The 25,353-nt window shown below is 43.7% G+C and overlaps 1 protein-coding gene across 1 annotated transcript; it reads left to right on the top strand.

Annotated features, from left to right (window-relative positions):
- The first annotated feature begins 429 nt into the window (after positions 1-429).
- Positions 430-21,242, top strand: ccnd2a (cyclin D2, a). The gene is made up of 5 exons (XM_035664712.1): positions 430-861; positions 2,247-2,462; positions 5,785-5,944; positions 13,224-13,372; positions 19,260-21,242. Exons 1-5 carry the CDS (start codon positions 667-669, stop codon positions 19,428-19,430), a joined length of 891 nt encoding a protein of 296 aa, XP_035520605.1. The 5' UTR covers positions 430-666; the 3' UTR covers positions 19,431-21,242.
- The last annotated feature ends 4,111 nt before the right edge of the window (positions 21,243-25,353 follow it).

The following is a 25,353-nucleotide window of genomic DNA, read 5'->3' as shown; positions in this document are numbered from 1 at the left end:
ATCATTATACCCCCCCACTCTGTAATTATCACCATGAGGCAATCAAGCACCAAAATAAGGAACTGCATCTATAAAAACACATAAAAGCATTTATTTGACCTGAAAGAGCCATGTTCTTATTGCACATTAATCAGTCACATACTTGAATATATTCATATCATTTATACAGTTGGTTTATTTCAGCCTCAAGTCGTCTGTAAATGCGACAAAAACAGGTTAAACTGCAGTTTAGAAGCATTTTCTCTGCAGCTTTCATTGTATATTTGTGCATCTACATTAGAAAAAGTGTCAGCCTGTTCAGTTTTGAAATGAAACAAGTTTGCTCAAAGTTGTCTGCATGCCAGGCTAAAGGAAACAGGGACAGGAGCGCAGCATGTTGCGTCTGGTATATGCAGAATGAAGTGAATTGCGTCAGTGGCGCAGGGGAGGCTTGAAATGCGTCTGATAGCCAGGCGGATGAAAGTAGAGGCGCAGTGAGGGGAGAGAGGAAAAAGTTCTCAGTCAACGAGGAGAGGCAGGACTACTCTACGGAGCCCCTGCAGTCTCACTTTTTATGCCTCTTAAAGACTTTGCCTGCCATCCTTTTGCATTTTTGCTCTGCAACACCGCTTGTTCGTCTCCAAGAGAGAAATCCTACCTTTTTACTTAAGTGAAAGCACCAGCACCATGGAACTGCTCTGCCTCGAAATGGACACCATCATACGAGCTCGTCCCGATCCGAACCTCCTGTGCGATGACAGAGTCCTGCAGAGCTTGTTGACCATAGAGGAGAGGTTTCTACCCCAATATTCTTATTTCAAAGGCGTCCAGAAAGATATTCAACCGTTTATGAGGAGGATGGTCGCTACTTGGATGTTGGAGGTATACCGAAACACCGAGTGCTGACAAGTCTTATTATTTCCGTGCTCGACTTTAAAGCCTCCTGATTTGTTTCATTACTGCTTTACTGAGCGCTGTTTGGCATGTTGTGGACAGTAGATAAGACTTGTTGCTCTCATTTCCGACTGCTTATTGCTCATATTAACCAAATGTGTCGTTGTCTGTAATTTCTTACCATTTTTAAAGTCCGCTCATGAAGGCTGTGTTTATGAAACTTCGAGCTGTGATATCAGCGACACCGGAGAATTTCTTTTATGTGCCTCACATGTTGTCTGTGCAAGCTGCCCGTTGAGTCTTTATTGTTATTATTTTAGATAGCCTGAATATTTCCATGCACACGTATGCACTCCCCAATGCAATGCTGCCTTTGCACTGTTGTATCGCCATGTTGGTTTTTACAGGAGCGCTTGTGCTTTTAAGAGGACTTTACAGTGTCATAAACGCAATAACAGCGGTTTAAACCCATCGGCAATGACAGAGGAGGTTCTGGGGTGTCCGCTCAATATAGAAATGATCAGAAAAAGCGTTGCAAACATTTTAGGTATCTATTTTAAATGTCGGAAGGGGTGCGGGCCTTATCTGTCCTTCAGGTCTTCCCCCCGTCGCAATGCCTCACTCTGGAATTATGTTCGATTTTTGACACTTGGTCGAGTATTTCTGGTCAACGTCCATCTGTAAACAATCTCGAGCCTTCGGGCTTTATTTCCATGTAAATATTGTCAGGGTCCGACCCACTGGAGATTTTTAATTAATTTTTGAAATAAATATATCGGGTCGGCGGTGACGCACATCAGACCAACCTCTTGCTACTTGTCTTTTATTTTGACATTTTATTCATATTTATCGTGCGCGGATTTGGATATGAATTGTCGGGTATGATGTGGAAGACGTCCCTTCACATTATGATGCGAAGAAAATCGGTCTAGATAATTTATTTATATTTTTAATTATTTTATGAAAATATGACGAATGAGAAAAAAGTGTGTTTCCGTGTGCTTCGCTGTCGGGGTGTTTTTTGGCTCGGCTGATTGTGACTTGAATTCATTTCTTAGTGAATGAACTGCAGGAATGCGACTCTATTGACAGTATATGTCTGACACTTATTTCATTCTTTGAAGAATAATCTATTTCGAATTAATTTATGATGTCGCAACCGATTAGGGCTGGGCGCAAATTCTTGGCCGGGCCCCAACTATGTGTGTCATTGAATTTATATGTGCTTTTTATGTGATTAGACTTTTGTTTCGTTATCTCATAAAAGTTTTATATACATTTCAAGTGCTGGAAAATAAGTCAGGTCACTGCAGGGTGGCTTACTGATTCCAAATGCTCAACATTGCTGCATTGTCTGCCTTCTCTTTATTCAGGTTTGTGAGGAGCAGAAGTGCGAAGAAGAAGTTTTCCCCTTGGCCATGAACTACTTAGACAGATTTTTAGCCGTGGTACCCACCAAAAAGTGTAACCTGCAGCTGCTGGGAGCAGTGTGCATGTTTCTTGCATCCAAATTGAAAGAGACTCGTCCATTAACCGCAGAGAAGCTTTGCATCTACACAGACAACTCCATCAGACCACAAGAACTGCTGGTAAGCAACAGTTGGTTCAACACTTTTCACAAAATTCACAGTGACACTTCTGAGGACTCATGCTGTCATCATCAGCTGGTGGAAGCCAAACAGAACTTCATGGTATATTAATGTCTTTATTTCTTCAGTATGTCTGCTTTTGGGAAAACCAGGGTTTTATATTTTGTTTTAATGCATTTATTTCCTTGACATGTATTCATTTGAATCATTCAGATCAAAAACATCACACACTGAACACAAGGGCTGTTGCCATTCCACTGAATCTGTTGTCCAGTCTCCACTTTGGACTGCTCTGTCATCAAAGGTGCATGAAAAGCCTCACAGTGGACTGTTCCACAAGGGCTCTCCTTACTGTACATGACCCTCTGGGTTTTACAGTATCCATCCAGTGTGTAGTGGTCTCCATCGCCATCTAGTGGCAGATATTTGCACAGAGCAACGAGGTCAGCTTGGACTCCAGCCAAAGTTCTGACTCTGTTCCTGTCAGCTAGAGAGGGAGAGACACAGAGAAATTCAAGTTTGCCTTTTACAGTTCAGCTTCCATCCAAAAATAACCGTGGATGCACACATTTCTGATATTATGTCATGCTGCACTACTTCTGATTCTCACACATTCGTCAGTGCAGAAATGTGGCACAGTTACACATATAACCGATGATGCAGGGTACCATATGTGTCATTTGGAGTACAAGAATGTCATTCCTCTGTGTCATATATTTGATAAGGCCTCTTTGGCCTGATAATACCAGCTGCCTTCACCAGCGCAAACCAATTAATTAACTCAGTTTCACATCAGATAAGTGTTTCCCCTCTGCTCAGTGGTGCTACATAAACATTTCTCAGTAAACAACAGCCAATCCCACCCATGTTGTGAAAGAGGCCACATATTATGATTCAGACGTGGCTGATGGTTGTAGGCCTGCCTCGCTGCCTGGCTGATTGCTGCAGTATATTCAAGTTCCTGACGAGCTGCTGTTGGTTTTGTTGGTTTCTGATCATTTTCTGGAATGTGTTTCTGCTTGGGAATATTGTGTCTGGTTTAATTTCCCCACTCCTCAGTGAGGGTCTCGAGGGTCAGCTTTATTATAGCTGTAGGTTTGACAAGTAAAGAGAATGTGCATTTAAAAGAAATAGCGCTGCACTGTTAGCCTGGGGTGGACTCGTGTGAAACAATATGCCATGATGCATTTTTACTAGAAAACTGAGCCTGTCCTACCTTTATGTTCAATCTGAAGACAAAGCCCTCAAGTCCTTGAACTGGTTTGCTTGGGCCTCTTCTCAGTGTTTCTGTATATGGCAGTATTTTGGCTGACATGCAGATACAGGAAACAGAGATCAGCTGCTCAGGGCATGTGATCGTTTTTTGTCCTCGTCTTTGGTAAGAATTTCTTGTAAAGAGAACCACAATGTTACAAAGAAGGTGTGACCAGAGGAAGGCAGTAAAAGGAAGTGGTGCTTGCCTGCCACTCTGTCAGCATAGAGCCTGTGTTGCAAGATTTTTCATACCCCTCGCTGTAGTCTTAAATCTTGCTCGCTGGCACTGATGGAAAAGGCTTTTGAGAGCACGAGGCAGCCATGTTGCAAACATTAGACAAACCACTGCTGGGCATTATGATTTGCATATGATCAAATAATTGAATCTTTGAGATACCGGTTACACATCTCCAAGCTAGCAGAATAAGATGCCTTTCACCTTTTAAATCAGAGGTGCTTTTATTTTCTCATTTCCTCCCACATGATTAACTGTGGTTATAAACAAACCCCCTGTTTTAAAAAAGCCTTTCCTTCCCTCTATCCGTGTCCCCGGCTTCAAGGAGATCAGAAACTATTACAAGGATGAAAAGGTCACTTTGATAATATTGCAGGCTGGTATAAGGGTTGGTGGCAGCCATGTTGAATTGTCTCATGACCAGTTCATGTGTTCTCTCTCTCGCTCTCTTGAGAGGGAAAATGAAAAGCATCTATGGTCCTAGTCACAAGGCTGCAGTCCGGAACCAAACCACGAAAATTTTTCCCAAATTAGTCACTAACCCTCTGTTAATCACCTCCTCCTCCTCTAGGAAGTGAAAGTAACAATACACTCTAAGAGAAGAGAACACCACACCTAGTGTCCACCACACACACACACACACACACACAAAATGCACACACATTGCACAGACACCCATCTTGCATGTGTCATCACATTTTGCCAAAACGTCCATGATTTTTCTGAAGTCAATTGACTGTTTCCTGTGAGCCAGAAAAATGTTGTAAATTATTTAAAATAAAGTATTTAAAGGTCCAGTGTGTAACATTTAGGAGGCTCCATTGGCAGAAAATGCAATATAACATTCATAGGTATGTTTTCATTAGTGTATAATCACCTGAAAGTAAGAATCATTGTGTTTTCATTACCTTAAAATGAGCTGTTGTTATCTACAGAGGGAGCGGGTCCTCTTCTACAGAGTCCGCCATGTTGAAACACCATGTTTCTACAGAAGCCCAGAATGGACAAACCAAACACTGGCTGTAGATAAGATGTTTCGAGTTTTGCGGTAGTTTCTCCCACACGCTGAACTGTATTCAAATGGCTCTCCAACTTCACCGCTAGATGCCACTAAATCCTACACGCTGGTCCTTTAACTATATTTGCCACTTAACATTGTTTATGTGAAGAATAACAGGGCTAAAAGAGTGAATTTATTGTAGGAAGTATGAAAGGGCTTTAACAGAGTTGGCAGCAAAACACAAGATGCAATAATCACATCACCTGCTGCAATGTACAGTGAAGGGTTCTGATGGTTTAAATGATGAGTGGAATGAGAAGATTAAATAATGAAACTCTTTCAACTTTTTAACATAAAACAGATTTATTGCTGAGCACTGCCCAACAAGCACAGCCTTCCTATCCATTTTCACTGTACAATCAAACACACACACACACACACAGAACCTCTGGTGGGCCTCTTTAGGAAAGTCCCCAGATGCCAGACAGACAGAAGGGAGGGAGACAGTGTTGTGAGGTCACCTGAGTTGGTGGCGCTGCTGGTGTTTCTCTGTCCCAGGCCCGGCTGAGCAGAGACTAACATAATAACAATAATGCTTAACGTCCACACACACTAATGTACAGGGCGGGCCAGGGCCCTACAGAGGCTCACTTTGGGCTACAGTGTAACTGGCTGAACAACTGCTATAAAGTGTCGTGTTGTTGTTGAATGTAAACTGTGACAGTATGTGTATTTAAATATATAAATATCGTTTTTGTCACATTATCTTTCTCATTTTGTCTCGGTTATCTCTCTGTTTTCTATTCTCTGTCTCTCTCTGCCTCTCTCTCCAGGAATGGGAACTGGTGGTGTTGGGGAAGTTGAAGTGGAACTTGGCAGCAGTAACACCGAACGACTTCATCGAGCACATTGTGAGGAGGCTACCGCTGCCCGAAGATAAGCTGGCACTTATTCGCAAACATGTCCAGACCTTCATTGCCCTGTGTGCCACAGGTAGGACACAATGGGAGCTTATGTCCCACACATATAATGTCTTGTATTATTAACAGATGTTTGTTCTAAGTGTGATGTTTAATTGGAAAAGAGGATCCAAAAGATGGCCATACAGAGTGCGATGTCATCTTGATATCTTTTTCTTTTTTCTTCTTCTTGATGTTGCAAGTGACACTGATCATGGATAAGCTGCCAAGTCAAACCAAGTGATAATGGCTTGCATCAACATACTTGTTGCAAAATATCTGCTGCGCATTCTTCTTTCAGCACCGTATCAAAGCCCTCTTCTCTCAATAACATGCGGCAACAACTCTGTTCAGAGGTGTGCTGTGGGCCAGTCACGGCCCGCCGTAACTGAAGTGAGATGCATGGGAAAATATTCCGCCTAAGAAAAGCATGTGTCATGGAAGACATTTCAGCGTTAGACTCTTAGGCCTGACGTCCGTCATTTGTCTTCTCCCAGGCTGGTATGTGGTCATGTTTTAGAGGCGTATCAGTGGCTTCCAGAGCATCCAGTAACACTTCAAAGCAGATTTAGCCTGGTTGAGGGGCATTCCCATGTCGCACAGGGTCGAGAAGAGGAATGGACAGGGGTGGAGGCAGGCAGGCCATTGTCTCCTCGCTCTTGAGGTGAATTGTTCCCTTAAGATCAAACATCCAGGGAGTCGTGGGAGGGACGGGGAGCCTTTAACATGATCTGAACAGACGGCGAGGTTGAGACGTAGAAGATGCAGGAGGGAGCTGGGGAGTTAGGGAAAGCCAGAGGAGTGTATTGTTTATGCACTGCCAATTCTAAGGCATGTCATGTTTTCATATCTCTTTCCCCTGCCGCCTTCCTTCCCTCTTTCTCTCCCCCATTACTTCTCACACCTCCCTGCCCTACAGCTGGATGACATGATAGCTTTCCCATGTTGAGATCCTCTACAGGGCAGGTTTCTCCTGTTTGCGCCACCTCCACATTCAGCGCTACAAACAAGGAAGGGGTAGTGATAGGGAACACTTTTACTAGTCCTAAATATCCATAAAACATTAATGGAGTAAAAATGACACAGTTCACCCACAATAAGGCTGGTTTACATTCCTTTCTTTCTCACTTTCTGGGTGACCCCCACCACCACCAGCAGCTTCCTTTTCTTCCTCAAACAGGAATGCTAACTACACCCTCCCCATGGGAAACGGCTCCTTGTGCTGACATCATTCAGAGGAGTGTGTGATAGTTAGATGAATAGATAGAAGGGAGGTGACAGGTATTTACAACATAAAGTGGATGCACTGATTGTGCAATGGATATGATAGGGTGAGAGAAGTTTGCTACAAACATTTTTGAAGAAATGCCTGTTTTCTCTCTTTCTCTGTTTCTCCCTTTCCTTCACTCTCTCTTACTATCTCTTGCTCTCTTCCTCTCCCTGTCTCACCCCACATCTCTCACCCCTTATTTTGTGCCAGCGGATTAATGTGTGGAATGACAGCGTGTCAGTGATCGGACCTATTCCCAAAGCAACATTGTGAAAGACTCAGCATGCACTTTGTCCTTAATTGCTTCAATGAGGCAGTGGAAATAAATTTACGAGCCTCCTGGAGTCGTCCTCCTGACATTGTGTTTTAGGAGAGAGACTTTCTGGAGATAGCTCTGGATTAGCAACAGGCCATTTATCTGTGTATGCGCTCCTCAGACTTGTATCCAGGCAAACAGAGAGTGAGGGCAGGACAGAGAAAGAGAGAGCGCGGGTGAGTCAACAATTTGGTGCATCTAAAGATCTCTGGGAATTCGAAACCCCATTTGTGGAACGTTCCCAGCCGTAAATCTTTGGGTTATCTGGTGAGAATCCTCCTTGAGACATCCTCTGAGCGGAGCCGAGAAGGTAAAGACACAGCAGAAGGAGGAGATCTCTCAGGAGGATTTACATTTGCAAGACGGTTGACAACGGGTCACCTGTGGCCCTCCTATTTCATACAGTCTCATTCAACCCACCACCCACCACTACTCCCACCACTGCTGCCCCTATACTGAAAAAGAAAACATGCATAAAACCACGGCTCTCTGTTTTCAAGGGAACAAGAGAGAGAAGAGGAGAAGTGGAGAATAAGGCCTCTCATTCCTAATGGCTCCTCTCTTTTGATGAAACAGTTCCGTTCGGGCCACTCGGTGGGATTTTGTCAGGTGGCGCAGGCTGGCTCTGTATTAATTAATAACATTGGCTGGTCCTTTCAGGACTATGCAAATGGCTCGGGAGCTCAGCTAGAGGCTGGGAGAAAGGAGACAAAAGGCCTGGCCCTTACATTTCATATGCAGAGCCATGCGAGGGTCAGCGCTGCGGGGCCACTTGATAGGAAACACCAGCGTTTCCCTCAGGCAGGCCGTCGGATAATAGCCCAGAAACAAGCTCATTAAGGGAGATTATGAACCTCCATTCCTACACACAGACACCAAGCACTCCGAGCTTCCTCTTCTATTCTTATTCAATTGAGGTAAAGTGGGAGAATGGACGGGGTGCATGGGGCAGACAGATGCACCCCAACCTGTCTGCTGCAGTTATTGAGCTCCGTCTTCTTTCCATATTGGTAGGGATTATGGTCTTTTTTTATACCGACTCCAATAGCCCTCTCTGTAATGGTATGGATGGAATGGTGACAATAGTCATAGAAGTTGATCAAAAGAAAAGTCTGGATCAGGGCCAACAGTGCTGTCCAAGAGAGAGTCAGTTGTCCTGGGGGACATAATGACTGTTTTGCTACAAGTTGGGATGTAAGTAACAAGTGATTTAAGTGAGTACTCACTTTTTATCTCAGGCTAGTATAAGATTACTTTTATTCTGTGTGTGGTGTCTTTGGACTGTGTGAAGTAACTTGATGATTAACTGGTAACTTTGTCTGATACAAACTAATCATTCACTAGCTAACAAACACGAGGGAAGTCAAGCTTTGCTTCATGGGTTCACTCTTCCACTCGCATAAGTAGAGTTACAGTAGAGTTATTTACATTTTCTTTAGCCGTGCTTTAAATTTCTAACCACTATTTACTAATGGAGTGTGCAGAGCATATAAATCCTGCACTCTCACAGCTGTGCTTGGATTCATATACTCAGCACAATGCAGTATACAGTATATTCCACTGTTTAGTTTGTTATACTGCTCTAACCCAATAGAAAGTTGGACGCCATGCTAACATATACTGTAGTTCCTTCACTGTATATTACTTTTATTTGAAAATAATGAACATTTACACCAAGGACCAGAAAAGCCATCCAAAGCGGACATGTTTAGATTTTGTCTCTTCAGCTGAGTGCCTGAGGAACTAATAGAAAACGCGGCAATTTTTATGGGTCAGATATTCTAAAGTGATTTATAAGTCCTTTACTCATCTTAGCGGACCAGTTTCACTGGTCCAGAAGCAGGAATGCCTCTTGTAACTTCCTCTCCAAGTGGCTGCTGCACGGAGAATCCCCTCCAGGCTCAGCTCCGCATTCTAGAGATGAATGAGTCATCTCAGATGTGGTCAATGAAATGCTCTTTACTGGTGTTTGTTTACATAAAACTCCCTTCATGTTTGATGATTCAGAACCCCAACAAATTAGCCACCTCCTCTAACAAATTATCATCTCCCTGCACGCTCCACTGATGTGAGGAGTCATGTCCGGCCGGGCTGCACCGTCAACACATGAAGCAGGAAGAAGCTTCCTGAACAGTATGCGCACAAAAATGTGACACAGAGTGAATCATCGAGTGGCATGTCCTGAGTTCCCCCCTTCACCTCGCTAGTGTAATCAGCACCACACTATAAATACTGTGGCCAGCTGAGTCACACCAGAAACACAAAGAAATAGATTTTTGCTGTGGATGCTGCAATTATCCCACCAAGAAGGCTTACAAATCAAAATGTTTGAGGGTACATGTTTACCTTGGAGGTCACATTTACCACAAAGACTAATATTTGTGATTTGAAGTAAAGTTAATGTTAGTGGCAGCTAATTTGATCTGAACATTTTTGTCATGACAGCAGAGTGTCCTCCAACTTTTTTTCTGATTAGAGGGTTTAATTACTTCTGTTAAGCTACTGATTTTGTCCAAATTATATCAGCTACAGAGACAGACAGACAGCGAGGGAATGAGGTTTTGAATATGTCAGCCGGGTACAAATGCTGTAACCAATTCATGCTCTTCCAATGTGGAGAAAAGTGAACTCTCCTGCATACCACCTGATCCCAATGTGTCTGCTTGTCATCATTGACGTTACTGACGTTACGCCTCAAGGCCGCAGCTGTGACACTGGAGATGATGGTGCAAGAGAGCTGTCACGGGACGTTGCAATTAAGGAGGAATTCTGTTTTCTGGCAAATGAATCGATATCACAGTTTGAGCAGGGTGCATGACTCAGACTCTCCCAAGTTTTGTTTTTTGTTTGTCTCCGGAGTGACAGTCTGGAACAAGAGGTAATGGAATATGACAGATAGCAGGATCAAGTTATCGTTTCTTAATCATTGATTTCTCCCCTTGTGGAAGAACTCCTCGAGCCCGGTTGGGAAGTTGTTGTTGTTTGTGTGTCTCAAAGAGCTACACTAGGTGTACCGTCTGGGTAGCTCTCTACAGACCTTGTTTTGACTACCAGGCTGTGTTGCATTAGTGGTGAAACATACTGTCATGCCAATACCAAAATGATGTTTGTTTTTGGCCTTAATCAGTCAACAGACCCCGGGTCCTTGTAATGCTACTCCTTTAATAAACAAGGTCAATAAGCGCTACATGTATAGAATACAAGCCCCTGATTTATAGCATTGGAAAGAGAGGAGAGGGTGAAAAGGAGAGTTTTGGCCTTTTTTTCTTTCTTCTTTTGGCTGTTGTTCAACTTTCCAACTTTAATTAATTTACAAGTTTAATGTGCATACTGTGCATTGCAGCCACCCAGGAGGAGTGGGCCATGTAGGGCAGCAGACTGTGTGACCAGAGGCCTGAGGATGAAGTTTCAGGGGGTAGGAACACGGAGGAATGGAGATGAGGGGGCACGGGGAGGAGAAAGGGCCATTGAAGGGGGTGAGAGGCGTGCAGGCCAGGCCAGCCAGCCGCTGCTCACAGGGAGCTTTCCATCGCAGGCGTCCCCACTCAGCTACATACACTGTTTATCCTCAACATGAATATCAATGAGGACCTCCTAAAATACGGCCATTCTTCCCCCCACATGCAGCAGCCACCAGGCCGGAGTGTCAGCCCGCATCGGCTGCACGCGCGCGTCCTTGTTCTGCTACAGACCTGTCTTGTCTTGAGTGCGAAAAATCAGCTTGCTGCCCACTGCCCGCCACTCTGCTCTCCCACAAACCTACGTCTGTGCTGTGTGTGTGTGTGTTGTGTGTGTGTGGTGTGGTGGTGTGTGTGTGTGTGAGAGAGAGTGTTGGGTATGTCTGCATCTTAAAGCATGCAGGCATCAGCGCATTGTTTCTTGCTTGTGTCTCTTAGGTGTCTGCCTCCTTGCCTGTCAGTCTGCTCTCACTACACACGTACAGTAAATCCGTGTATGCCTTTGTCCTTTTAGCCCTCTATAGAAAGTTGTGCTCTTACAGCAGTGATGTAATGCTGAGGGGCTTTGTGTGCTCTTTCCTCTTGGCTCGAGGTAGCCTTTAATAAATCGCCCCTTGGCAGAGGCCCAGCGGCTAACACAGGGGTGTATAATAAGTTCATTTATTTGTCAACACTGAGCCCACAAGATGAGAAAGCGCCTGGCTGTGCATGTTAAAAAGGCAGTGAGGGGCTGCCTTTACAGCTATCAAAGGGCCTACCTCTTTGATTCCAGATTTAAAAAAAAGAAGGAAGAAAAATCTCCTTCAGAGCCATCGCACGCAGTTTGCTTTGCAATTGAATATGGCAATATGTTAATGTGCAGGCTGTTTCTATGCCCCCACTGCCCACTCCTCTAGCCCATAGGTGGCCCAGGAACAGAGGCATACTTGTGGGGGCGGGGGGGGAGTGGATGGGAAGCAGGAGGTGAGGGTCGCTGGAGGGCGACTCTTTTCTTCTTCCAAAACCTCACAAGAGTCTGGACATAGACTTGAGAGTGATGTGCATCGGAGCCCCCCCCCCCCACCTCCTCTCCCGCCAAGCCCACCTTCCCCTTCTTTTCTCCTTGTTGCCTTGTCGCCATACCGTCCATTCCTCCTTCTTCATCTTCCTCCCCCCGTCGACCCCCTGTCCCCCCTGTCCAGCCATGCTCTTTGTCCAGCCTGTCTCGCTGAATTGGTATCAGCAGAGAGGGGATGGATGCTGTGTCTCTCAATTGGGTGAAATGAGGTGATGACTCCGGACAATGGAGTCACACTCTTCTGCCTTCCCTCTTGCCGGCCCGCCACTCTATTAATATGCTAAAAGATAGGAGGGCCGCCAATGCAAACCACTGCCTGTTGTAGCAACAAAGACTGGGGCATGTGTGCCATTCACTGGCCCCATCTAAGCAGGCCATGTGTTGTCCAAAAAGAAAGGTAGAAGTTGAGCAAGACATAAAGAGAGAATAGAGAAAGGAGCGAGTGTGTGTGTGTGTGTGTGTGTGTGTGTGTGTATGTGTTTGTGTGTCTCTGTTTGTGAAGAGAAAAACTCTCTCTCTCTCTCTCTCTCTCTCCCTGTCTGTCTGTCTCCCTTGCTCTCTCTCTCCCTGTATGCCAGTTGCCTTGCCTTTTCGGGCTTCTGGCCCGTTCACAAGCTGTCTCATTTGCATTATGAATGACAGTGAGGGGAGCTAACAAGGTTATTGGTCTTTGAGACGCACGCCTGTGACCACACGTGGAAAAAGGACCTACAGCAGTGAGCATTGGCAGAGGCACTGAGCCTCTTTATTCCTCCCTTTCCAAGCGCTATGGGGCTTTTTTCAGAGAGCACACGATTTACTCAGGAGATGGAAGAAAAGGGGCCGGGCTGGGGAAAGGGGGGACTGGGGTGGGGAGTGGGTGAGGGTGGTTGCTTTTCAGCTCCTTTACAAGCCAAGTGAACCCTCATTATCCAGGCCCCTGGTCATTAGTGAGCGCTGCGTTCAGACCCGGTGCAATAGAAGGATTATTTATTTGCTGACTGCTAGATGACAAAATCATATTGTCTCTGGGAGGGACATATCTTTACCCTGTTTGTGGAGCATATGAATTATAACGAGCAATTTAGAAACAGCACCAGGTGAATAAAGAATCCAGTGTAAAAAGTCCTTTATCCACTGAACTAAAGATTTTAACCACTTACAAGTAACATTTACAAACTAACTAAGCACTGAAGACACGTTTAACTCAATTGGTTTTTCTTCCTCCAACAGATTTCACATTCGCGATGTACCCTCCCTCCATGATTGCCACAGGAAGTGTGGGGGCAGCGATCTGTGGCCTACAGCTGGATTCAGCTGACCAGTCACAGTGGGGCGACAGTCTCACAGACCTGCTGGCCAAAATCACAAACACAGAAGTGGTGAGTTTGTTTTATACTCCTCTGCCACATCCAGAACACCAGTTGCAGCTTATATGAGTTTAAAACACTGCATTCCAGTGTGGTCTTGTTAGTCAGGGTTTAACTAAGAGCTTGATAATTGTGCCAGGAAATTTTTGAGGGGATGTTTCTGAGTAATATTTGAATGAGGAGGAGGAGTAAATTTATCTCGCTCACTGACATCAGTTAGGTGTTCTCTGGTATTTAGTTTAGTGCGCTATTACAGTAACTCTATGATTCAAAGCTGAATCAGCAGCCATTGGAAGCTTTTAATCTCTTCAGTCAGTTTACATCTCCATCTGATTACCACTGAAACACACAGTTTTACAATCTGTGTGTGTTAACAAGAAAATTCAGGTTCTTTTCTACCAGACTCGCTACTTCTCTGAGGGAAAATATCCCTGTTATTTATGTCAAAAGTTAAGAAATGCCACATGTTTGTTGAGGTTGTGCGTTTGCAACAGACAAGAGAATGTTGAAATGTCACACTCAGATTTGGCTTCTTCACTGAGATTCGGCTTTCCGCAAATCCATTTTTGGGGGATTCTGCTGCCAATATTTGTCATGAGAAGAAGAAAATAAAATGAGTGTCAAACTATGACCAAAAATGTCTTCATTAAAAGAAATGCTGAACTGTGTCAGTTTATCCTCTGTCAAAACACTTGACTGGACTGAGAGGTAGCATGTGGCAGGTTTCTTTTCCTCTCCATCAGTCTGGTCAGGCTGCCCAGGGCCCCCTCATATAAAGAATCCTCTAAATCGAGCCAGGTTGAGAGCGTATACAGTAAGCTCTGTCGCTGACAGGAATGCTGGCCAGGCCGTTGTGTGGCTGTCTGGGTACAGTGAATGTTGCGGTGGTGGGTGAGTTGAGTCCAAACACAGGCAGGGCCTCTACTGACTCTGAGATGCCTGGCTTTCATCATGCAGATGGGAGAGGGCTTCAGCTTGCTATAGCTCACTGTTAGGGTGAGTAGGTGGGCATAGTTGCAGAGGGTAAGGAGAGTGAGACTGATGTGAGATGATAAGTTGATTTATTAAGTTATTCTTTATTAGTCTCTTTGGAGAAATTAGTCTTCTGCATTTGACCCATCCCAACTATTCAGGAGCAGTGAGCAGCCACAGCGCAGTCTCCAGGGACAAGCTCCAGTTCTGAAGCCGCTGCCTTGGCAGGAGTGCTCCTAATACCAAACATGATGAAAAAGGCTTTTAGTGAGTAATAGCAGACTTCGTTTAAACATGAACATTAGGAGTTCATATGTGCTCACTGCGCATGGGGCCATGACATGGATCCCAAGCCTCAGTCCTGGTATGTTAAATTCTGTCCCAAAAGGAGGCAAACTAGGAGGAGGAGGTGGAAGAAAGCTGTTGAAGTGTGAAAAGGACACTGGGGGGGTGTCATGCCTCCCTCACGACAATCAGCCCTCTCTCGTCTCCTCCGATGGTCCATAATGCATCACTGCTGGAAAGCATGGCTCCCTCTGGTGCGAGTTGTGTGAAGTCTCGCTCAGCAGCTGAGGAAAAACAAATAGCTGACCTCAGCAGCACAGGGCCTCAGTGTGTTTAGGCTGCAAGGTCTTAGGCTTGAGGGAATTAAGTCGCTCTGTGTCTCTGATCAACTCTTCACATTCCTGGATTCAGACAAGCCATGGCTCGCAGTAAACACAGGAGGCAAAGCAGAGGGCACCCTTCCTAATTCAACATATATAAGAGGGTTTAGTATAAACTGTTAGGAAGCAGCCAGCAACTAAACACTTTTGGTTTATAAAGTTACTTCAGACCTTTACATCCTACTTGTGCATTGCTTGTGGTACAACATAAAAAACACAGCCCAATGACAGCGGCCCACAAGTAGTTGTCAGCATTAATAAGTGGTTTTGGTGCTATTTATGCTGTCACTTTGTCACTGTTTGAGCATTTAGGCTTTCACACGCAAGAAAAAGAGGAAACGGTGATCATTGACCGTGTCATTTGAACACTTACCCTACCTTCTTTTCCCAAAAGCTTAACCACTTTATACGTCAATTCAACACCCAAGGACCACCTCAACCTCAATTTCGACTGCAGTCATCAGGGTGGTGGTATGAACCTGAGTCTAAATGTGTACACATAAAACACTGTCTTTGGTTTTGGCCAGCAGTGTAGAGGCTCGGCAAGATGGTAGAGCAGTGTCTTGTAGCCAGCCGGCCAAAGAGCCAGGCAAAATATGAAGGCAAAGCAAGTTTCGCCAACCTCTGCAGCTGCTGCTGCCAACAGCATCATGGCCAACGCCACCCCCCCTGGCACCCTGCTGGCATCTGTGGTATCCAGAAGCTGTGGTTTTCCAGTGGAAATGTGATAGGGCCAAGTCACCATCCTGGGCCGCTGGAAGAATGTGTGTAGCCTCACATGCACCTGGTGTGGCCAAGAGGGGCTCCCTGTTAGGGACAGCAGACAGGCCCTTGTGCCTGGGAGCCAAGTCAGAATGTGCAGAGAAAAAAAACATTAAATTTGTGAGAATGTGTTGAGTTTCAAGTGGGAGGCAGATCAGTTGGGATTTTCCTAAACTTCACAGGTCATCTGTAGTGGCAGTAAGAACGCTGGAATATACGCCTCAACACAAAATTTAGACAAATAGTTAGTACATGAGGGCTATGTGCGTAGAGTTCCCCTTTATTCTTGAATGATTAAAACAGGAAATAGAGGTTAGAGAAGTGCAATGGTTTAAGACCACCACTTCCTAGATTTGATCGTTTTGACACTCATTTTCTCTCAGTCTCTCATTCATCTTTTTTTTTCGGTCAGGGTCACACACTAAGACACCGGAAACACATTTTCCCATTTCTCCCCGTCTTCCTGTTTTCATTCCTCTTTTTTTTTAATCACTCTGGTTTCCATTGTGGCCTAACTATCGCTGAGATAGTCTCACAAGTTACACGATGGATGGATGTGAAATTGAATGTTTTTTTTGAGAGGGGGGGCAGGGTGTTAACCCTAACAGTAATGTGAGCGTAAATGCTTGCAACAAAGATTCATTTATTAGGAAAGATTATCTCTATTAACACAGCCTGTGTCCTGGGGCGTCACAGCTTGTGGTGTTTCAGCAAGCAGGCTGAAGAGGGAGAAAGGTCACATTTTCTATTGTAACTTTATGGAAATTCAAGTCATGTGGTGACTCCTTATTTCCAGTGACAGCCTCTGGATATTTTGTCTTAAGATTCCCTGAGATCTGTAGTGTGTGTCTGCCTGTGTTTGTTTCAGCTGTCTGACCACCAAGTCCTCCCAGAGTAGCTAACACTGTCTTGTGTGGTAGAGTCAGCAGTTAAAACACATTCCATGGCTTCACACATTTCTTCCTTTTGGTTTTGTCTGTCTGCACGACTTCCCCCCTAACGCCAATGTCACAAAGGCCGCCCGGGGGATCATGTGCATGCCTTGATTTGTCAGAGGGACAGATTATTGCAGTATAATGCATGTTTGAGGTGGGGCAGATGGACGAGCGTAACGACAAGGGAGGATCTGAGGTGGTTATGTTTTTTTCCGGGTTGAGGCTGCAAAATAAGATGCTTCAGTATAGCGCTACCTCCCATGACCAACTTATTCAATGCTGTTGGCCCCTTCAGTATCCAAGTACCTAGAGCTTCTCTGAAAACAGTATTGGTGTTTCCAGTAGTCACACATTGAAGTCATTAAAATTTCACGAATAAAGCCCATGGGGCTTGGCATAGGATCCAAACTGCTGCAGCAGAGATGGGGGTAGTATGTCTTTCAAGAAGGGAAGGCGTGCATTCTTGCGGTAAGACACAGGCAGTTCCTTTACATGTTCTTCGCTTTACTTAATTTTCTCACAGGAATTGAGATTTTATGACCAATGGGGCACATGTTGGTGGGAAGATTTTGTGTGTGTGTGTGTGTGCGCACACGCCCATGTTAGCGGCCAACCTCTGGAGGAGATTAAGGGACAGACGCCGGTCGGGTTTCCTCCACGTCAGACCCATTGCTGGGGGAAACGTTCTCCCAGAGCCACCCAGCCCAGATCAGTCCAACCTCCTCAACATCAAATCATTCTTCATGGATTGTGATCTAAAAAACTCTCTCGAGCTAATCATTGGTCGATGCTGGAGAACTCAAAATAAAAGAGATGTCAAGGCAGTAATTACTTCATGCAGACTTCAGATATCAGCAAAACCCCTCTAGGTTGAGTCATTTTGTCAGTGGTCATGTAATGCAATAGAATTCTTAGTCCCCTTTTAAAAGAGATTCCACTCGTGAAGAAATCCTCCATAACATTGTCCACATGTACACAATTTCAACAAATTGTGAGTCTTGAAAGTTGAGTTAGAAGTCAGAAACTCAATAGTTTCCCTTTGATAACATAGTACATGCCTCAGCCTGTAATGTGTCATGCTGTTTGACCTTTGAAACTGTGACCTTTCGTCACTCACCCGTTTCCAGCTCCCAAAGAGCTATTCTGATGTGAGCAGGGTCTCAGTTCTCATTTCATCAAGGCCCAGCGGCACCAGAAGCTATAACACAGGCTCAAACTGTGGCCCATCAGGTTTAAATTAGCTGTAAATTTCTAAAGAATGTTTCCCCGCTCCACAAGCGGTACACTTTCACCCATCCCTCTGGCCATGGGGCGCTCTCAGTCATGTTTCCCACAAACGCCTGGTGCTCTAAGGCAGGGGGTTATGCATGTGTGTGCACGTGTAGAGCTGAAATCAAGTAGCTCTGCCCCAGTTGTGTTATCGTATTTTACCACCAGAGAGCAGTGTTAAATCTGGATCAGCTCTTTCAGACAGGAACTTTGCCATTAGTTTATGTTGCAGCAGTCTGCTCTTACCTCTGAATATCTTTTGTCATTGTTGCTCCTCACCCAAGAACAGTTTGACCTTTCTCTGACGCTCTTGCTAAAAAACCATTTAGCACTCTCCCCCCTTTTACCCGCCCTCACTTCTCCCCCTCCCTAATGAGTTGCTCGCTCTTCATGCCCTGCACTGTCCCCTCTGTCAACCCTCCATCAGGGAAGGATATGAGGGCTCAGCGCTGTTGAGAGGCTCCTCTCCCAGGTGGATTCTCAGATTGCTGCGGCGGCCTTTGATGGTGAAAGGCGAGCCGGCCAGGTCTCAGATGGATCCCCTGCAGGCAGGCAGGCACACAGACTGGCTCTCGTTAAAAAAGCACCACCTTTGTGTTCCCACAGGAGGTGGATGTAATTAACATAGCTTTAGTACTACCTGTGTTTTCAGCCGCCGTTGTCAAGGCTACTTCTGTTTGGGTTTTGTGTGTGTTTGGGAATGGTGGTGGGATAGGTGGGTGGTTGGATGGGGGAGGCAGTGGCGTGCATGCATGGGTGTGCATGTGGTATTGCATATGTGTGTACGTGCACATGAACACTATAGGGGTGGTGTTCAGTGCACAACCCTGGTGGGCTGATGTAATGTTTGGGTCTGGTCCGTGCTCAGCCTTGGCAGTAGTTGGAGCTGCTAGAAAGTCGGTGGTCATTTAAAACCCCTGGCCTACGCTGCCCAGGGGCCCCTCTTCTGCCACACCGTGGACCCCTGTTGGTCATGCACTGACTAAAGTTTTCAGATTCCTCTTGTTACTTGTGACAATAGTTGCAAGTTCCCCACTGAGCAACTGTGGTACAACCGGGATATTAACTATAGCTGCAGTAAATACTGAGCAGATAAGTAGCTGTGGAAAAATGAGAATATTCATTTCTCATTTCTCATAGGCTCATTTTCAATAAAAAAAATTCAAAAGGACTTTCTTTGTTGCCAAATAATGTACCTTTTAATGTAAATGCAATGTAAATCAGTCATTCAGATCAAAGTTTAGCTGAAATCTATATGTTTTTATAGCGAGTCCTCCCTTTCTTGTTACATTGCAGGATGTTCTCAAAGAGTGCCAGGAGCAGATTGAGCGTGTGTTGGTGAGCAGCCTGCGCGAGGGGCGGCAACAGCAGCAGCAGCAGCAGACACAAAGAGGCCCCAGCGGGAAAGGCCTGGACGAGCTGGATCAATCCTCCACCCCTACAGACGTCCGCGATGTCAACTTGTGAACCACCAGAGGGCATCATTGCACAGGATTTACAAAAAAAAAGCATCATGAAAAAACCTCAATTTTCTTAAAAGCAGAAAAAAAAGAACAAAAGAACAAAAAATGTTAAAAACACAAGCCCTTTAAAAGAAAAAGAACAATGCTTGCTAGTTTTTTTTTTTGTAGATTTTCTGTTCTTCCAAGTCAAAAACACCTGCCCACGAAATAGATTTTCTATGATGTTTTAGTCTAAAAGCAACAAATTTGATTCAAGATGAAGCTCTGTGGTGCCTTGGATATACAGAAGGGAAGCCAATCATATTTGCATTCTGCCTCTGATTGTATAGTATGATCTTTAAGTTATATTTTAACCATAGCTTGATATTGAGGCTGTTATGCTAGAAATTGTGGAAACCATTCAGAAATTGCATACATGGGATCACAGTGGGGCTTCACTTTTTTTTTCCTCTGTTTTGTTTTATATGAGTATTATCACTATTACATTCGTGGCTGGTGTAAGAGAGGACACAGGTTCGTGCTCCTCGAGCACCACAGGGTCCACATGTTCGTCAAGGATGAGACAGACAGAGGAAAGCGTGAGAACATTATGCTAAAAGTTGGTGGGTCCCAGTTCCAGGGAAGAGACAGAATGATAATAATTATTAGTAGTGTTAGTAATTATTATTATTATTATTATTATTATTAATGGACATATTTTGGAACTGAGTAGTAGAGCTCAATAAGCTCCTTTTGTCAGGCTGCTTGTGTGCGTGTCAGTTTGTGGGTGCAAGCGTGTGTGTTTGTATGTGCCAGTTTGCTTGCGTGTGTGTGTGTGTGTGTGTGTGTGTGTGTGTGTGTGGTGTGAATGCTACATGTGATCCTGTATCCATATTAGCAGTGTGCATTCTATAGCGTGAGGCACTTGAGCAAAGTCAAGTCGTAGACTCGTGGTTCTGTGTTAAAAGACTAATGGTCAAGCCGAGGCTACACATACTTTGTCCATCAGTATAACAGGGCATCTATGCTATATCACTGCCTCCATGCATTAACAATGTATCATGGTTGATTGTTGGCCAACAATAAACTCATGTGCATGGACTATGAGTGAGACAGAAAAAGATTAAGAGAAGGAGGATATAGGCGAAGGGACTTTGACTTAGAGCCCCTTATCTTTCTAAGTGCATTTTTCCTGAGGTGTTGCACCTCAGACTCAGAGGTCACTTGAGGTGTTTGTTTATTACTGCCATTCTGTTAATGAAATATTACAGATACATCATTCTTTTTCACGTTGTTACAATATGGTATTTCCTTAGTTGTGAAAGGCTGCTTTGAGTCTGGACAGAGTGGTAATGACCTCTTACATGTGAATATGGCACATGTGAAAACAGGAGAGGGTGATGTCTTGAAGAAAGTAAGGCTTTGCTTTTTAAAGTCTGGAGGATGTTAGACTCCTCTGTATTAATTAGCAGGGAGGGAACCGGGTGTGGCGTGGAAAGAATTAGAAAGAGAGGGACAACTAAGAAGTCACTGTGGAACTGTGGAAGGCACATGAGTGCACAGCACAGGATGGTAGGGCAGAGAGGACTTTAGTGGTGCTGGAGCATGCTGCTGTGTAGGAGACGGGGAGGATTTACAGCCAGTGGCTGGAAGATGATAACAAACAAAAGACCCCCAAAGGCCTCACAATAAAGTTTTGATATCTGCATATTTGGATGGAATCAATATTAACTTCTCATAATGGATTTCTACAATCACATAGCTAAGTGAACAAAAACCTTCTGGGTTTCCATTTACATGGAAACGAAATGGGGAACTAAGACTGTACACTGCCAGATCATGTGAGCATGAACATTTTCGGGGGTGGGTGGGTGTTGGGTGGGGAGTGGGGTTAGAGGAGTACAGGATGATGATGATATACTGTCAATGCATCTGGAGTCCCACATAGGGTTGTTTTCAGCTCCCCTATATGATTTCAGTGGCAAAGCACTTTGAGAACATGCTCCCCAGGAGATAAGTAAAATGAAATGCATTGGGTAGTGATTGGAGGTGAAAGGATGTTTTCTTTTTTCCTTGTTAGCCTTTTCTTTGGTTTACTTTGTAGGGCTGGTTTCCCAATCATCAGACATACCCTTGTCAAGCAAGAGTCAAATTAAAAAGGCTTTCCACAACTTACGACGTGGGGACATTCCGATTAAACAAACAAACAAACAAAAAAACATTCCTATTAAAGCAAAGTGCAAGTTGATGGGGAGTCTGACCGTTTCAGCAAATTTGAACAAATATAAAACGCCAATATGAGTTGAAAAATGCCTACACACAGAGTTCACTGATCCATGGGTTCTGTTTGATTTTCTTTATATTGTCAAGAAATGAAATATTTGTTTTTACTTGAATTTTTCTTCCTATTTATCTGCATCACAGCCACAGATAGTCACACAGGGCAGCGATGAGCTACAAGAAAAGGTGGTCGTAACATCCAATATTTGCACATGTTCTTCAGAGGGCAATGAGGTTTGCGTTTTTGAGACAGAGCAGAGCCTTTGTTCGAAACCACCTTAACTGATGTGTGTTGCCGTGGTTGGTCAGTTTTCTATGGTGCTGGCTTGCGTGTTTCAGGCCTGATTGTCTGTCAGTGAACACATCTGTCCCCTGTGAGCTTTGCTGCTTCAAATCATTGGCAAGGGGGTTCATCAGCCAGACAGACATCAGCCCAAAACAAGAGACGGATGATTTTTTTTTATTTTGTTTTGTTTTGTTTTTCGTTTTTTAATAGGACACATGGCTTATGCCACAGCCAATTGTCTTTGAGCTTAAATGCCTGGAGTTTTTTTTTTTTCTTATGACCGGGTATGTGACTTCTGGCTGCGGTGTATGTTTTCAGCACCTGGAAGAAAAAATGTGGCGGGATCTTAACATTTTTAGTTGATTCGTTTTTCAGGTAGCAAACTGGGCAATTTCGAATGCACACATTTGCCAAAACATCCACCGTTCTGAATATTTTGATTCATGACCCGCCGTTCATTCTTGGGGGCCTTCGTGTCTTGCCTGTGTCGAAGCTCTCTCCCAAACTTACATGGTTGTGAATCTCTTCTTTCCTGCAAGTTTTATGTTTGCATCGTCGTTCATATATTGGATGACCCCTTTTTCCAACTTTGGTCTGATAATTTTTATGGTGACCCAGACCCACAAAGCGGTTTTTTCTAAGATTTACGGAGATTACTGTCATTCAACGTGAAGGACGAAGGACAGAAGAGGGTGCTGAAAAGACATCAAGAAAAAAAGTGTCAATAGTGTTTTTAATCTGGGACAGTTATTGTTTGTCTTTTTTTGCCGCTGCCTACAAAGGCTTGATGAATTTGTTATTCATTCCATTATACCAAAACAATAACACTTACTTGCACGTTGGTGCTGTGTTCAACTTCGGAGTTGTGGCTGCTCATTTTCTCAACATTTTAGTGCATATATGAATTCACTTTACTTAGCCTTAAGAGATACAATTTCAGAAAAAAACACGAAGTACGGGTAGAATGAGTGATTAGCAGAACCATGAAATGAGGGTATCGAACTCGCGAATGCTTCGTTTTGGTCGTTTGACAGTTTGCTTGCTGTACGGATACATCGTTTCCGTTTCCCCCTTTTTCTTTTTTCTATTTTGCTCCTCCTTCTTCAGTCATTTGCATCAGTTGGCTATTCCTCATTTACCTCAGGCATTACTGGACAAATAACGATAAACATCCATCATCTCCAGTTACCTCTGCCAGTTTTTGGGAGCCTGGAACGGGAGGAGAAAGAATACAGTGGGGGCGTTGATGGGCGTGAGGCGGGGGGGGAGGGGGGGGGATCAACGACAAATTAGCATTTTTGTGGATGATTCCCAAACAGTGGGAACTTGCTCAGTGAGATGGGAAACAGGAGATATGCAAGGCTTCCACTTGGACTTAACCTATATTGGAGGTGGGAGGCACAACAACATTGCAAAAAAAAAATTTTTGGGGGGGGGCGGATGTTTATTCTGTAGATAGTTCAAGCATGTGCATTTCTGTTCATGTTGGTGCTACATCTGATTTCTTGTGTGCCAGAGAGGGGAAAACAGCATTCCTATGATGGCCAAAGTACAGTTCTTGCTTTATACAACCACGATTACTCCGAATGTCAGTAAATATGGATTCTGTATGTGAGAAAGATACGTTTTGGTCTGAAATATTGTGTCTGTGCACCATTGTGACTGCCACATAATAATGGGTTTAGGCTACATCTGTCATGTCCTACAACTATAAATATTCTGATATCTGGAAGTTTCAATGGTGCAGATTTCCCTTTGAGTTGCCTCCCCCCTCCACTATAACTCATATCATGTACCTCAAATGTCTGTTGCACAACCTCTGTTCAATAAACTTCTGCTTTAAAGGGTGTGACACCACATCAGCTCACTATTTCCCACGCCTGTGTTCCTTTTGAGCTCTGTGTCTAATTGTTTCATGATCAATAGACTAGTTTGTGTGTACTTGTGTGTGAGTCAGCAATGATACTGCAGAGTAAAGTTCAACTGTACACACTTAATCACTTGAAAGCTACACAAAGCAGGGATGACGAACGTGGGACAATATGTGTTCCCGTGGCCAGAATATAGGGAATAATGGCTAAACACTCGAAAAACAGGATGTATTGATATTTCTGCTCAGTCCAATAAATCTGCCACGCAAAGTTAAGGAAATATACTGGTTAGATAAAAGGACTCTAGACCCCTGACCACACTCCTTCAAGACCCCGATGTCTACTGAGAAATAGAAATGTAATGGAGAACTTATGGACAACTACTTTTCTAGAATTACATACTGAATAATCAGTGTAAAAACCAAAACAGGCTGTCTGCCTCCTCCTCCTCCTCATTGACTGGGGCCCTTATATTCTGCATAATCAGGCAGCGGATGATGAGATAAAGGATGGTTTGAATTTAGGACACTAGGACCCCCAAGTAGTCCCGGCTTGACCAGAGAAAAATGTGTAGAGAAATGTCACAAATAAAGCCAGCAGACAAGAAAAAGTGTCAGACTATGCCCTCTAGTGGCTGCATACACTCAAGCATAGATTAAAAGACAATATCATGAACTAAAGATGTAAATCTTTACAGTCTATAAATCTACTCAAGACATATTATGCATTTAAAACTAGCACAATTATCACCTGGTTAATTAATTAATAATATAATTTAGGAGAGGTTCATTGTGGTTTCAAAGGTTGATGCACATGCATCAACAAACTTTAATTTAGTAGCCTAATTAATTCATGAAATGTTGGTTAAAAAAAAAACCTTGGTATTGGAAAAAAGGAAAACGCGTGTTTAATATTTTTTAATTGATGTAAAAGAAAATAAATTCAGACAATCAAGACAGTTAAAGAAAAATTAAGTTAAAGTAAATAGTAAGGTAAACAGGTGCTACCAGTAAAACTAATTAGGGTTCAGTTCCCTTCAGCTCTAACAGGTGCATGTTGTCTCACTCGGAGAGCTACACTAAATGGAACACAGCCTTAATTAATATTATTGGTAACACCTGTGTTTACCCAACTATTTCATGTCAGAATGGCTGCTGTGAAAAAGATCTATTTATAACAAGTTAATTAAGTATTTCATAACTTTATTCAGCCAATCAGAAGAGAGACTGTAGTGTCTTTCTACTGTTAAAAATAAAAAAAATGAGGCTCTGTGGTCTGATTCAACCTGATATCTGGATCAGTAATGACCTTTCTAAATGTTTAAGTATGAGCAATAATTAAAAAATATTAAATTATAAATAATATAAATTACTACCTATAAATCTGGCCACTTAAATTAAAGTGATCTGATATCTGGATCGGCAGTAATAATAATAATCATAAAATAATATAATAAAAAATAGTAATAATGATAACAAAAATATAATAAAATAGCAATAATAATAATAATA

Source organism: Morone saxatilis, unplaced genomic scaffold, assembly GCF_004916995.1.
Source record: "Morone saxatilis isolate NCDOM2014 unplaced genomic scaffold, NCSU_SB_2.0 Contig2, whole genome shotgun sequence".
Taxonomy (NCBI): Eukaryota; Metazoa; Chordata; class Actinopteri; family Moronidae; genus Morone; species Morone saxatilis.
This window is presented reverse-complemented; position numbering and strand designations above follow the sequence as displayed.

Bases quoted from the DNA above. Each gene is read 5' to 3' on its own strand.
- ccnd2a (XM_035664712.1), top strand. From the start codon at position 667: ATGGAACTGCTCTGCCTCGAAATGGACACCATCATACGAGCTCGTCCC. The intron at 862-2,246 runs GTATACCGAAAC...CTCTTTATTCAG, and splicing joins TCGCTACTTGGATGTTGGAG to GTTTGTGAGGAGCAGAAGTG. The intron at 2,463-5,784 runs GTAAGCAACAGT...CTCTCTCTCCAG, and splicing joins TCAGACCACAAGAACTGCTG to GAATGGGAACTGGTGGTGTT.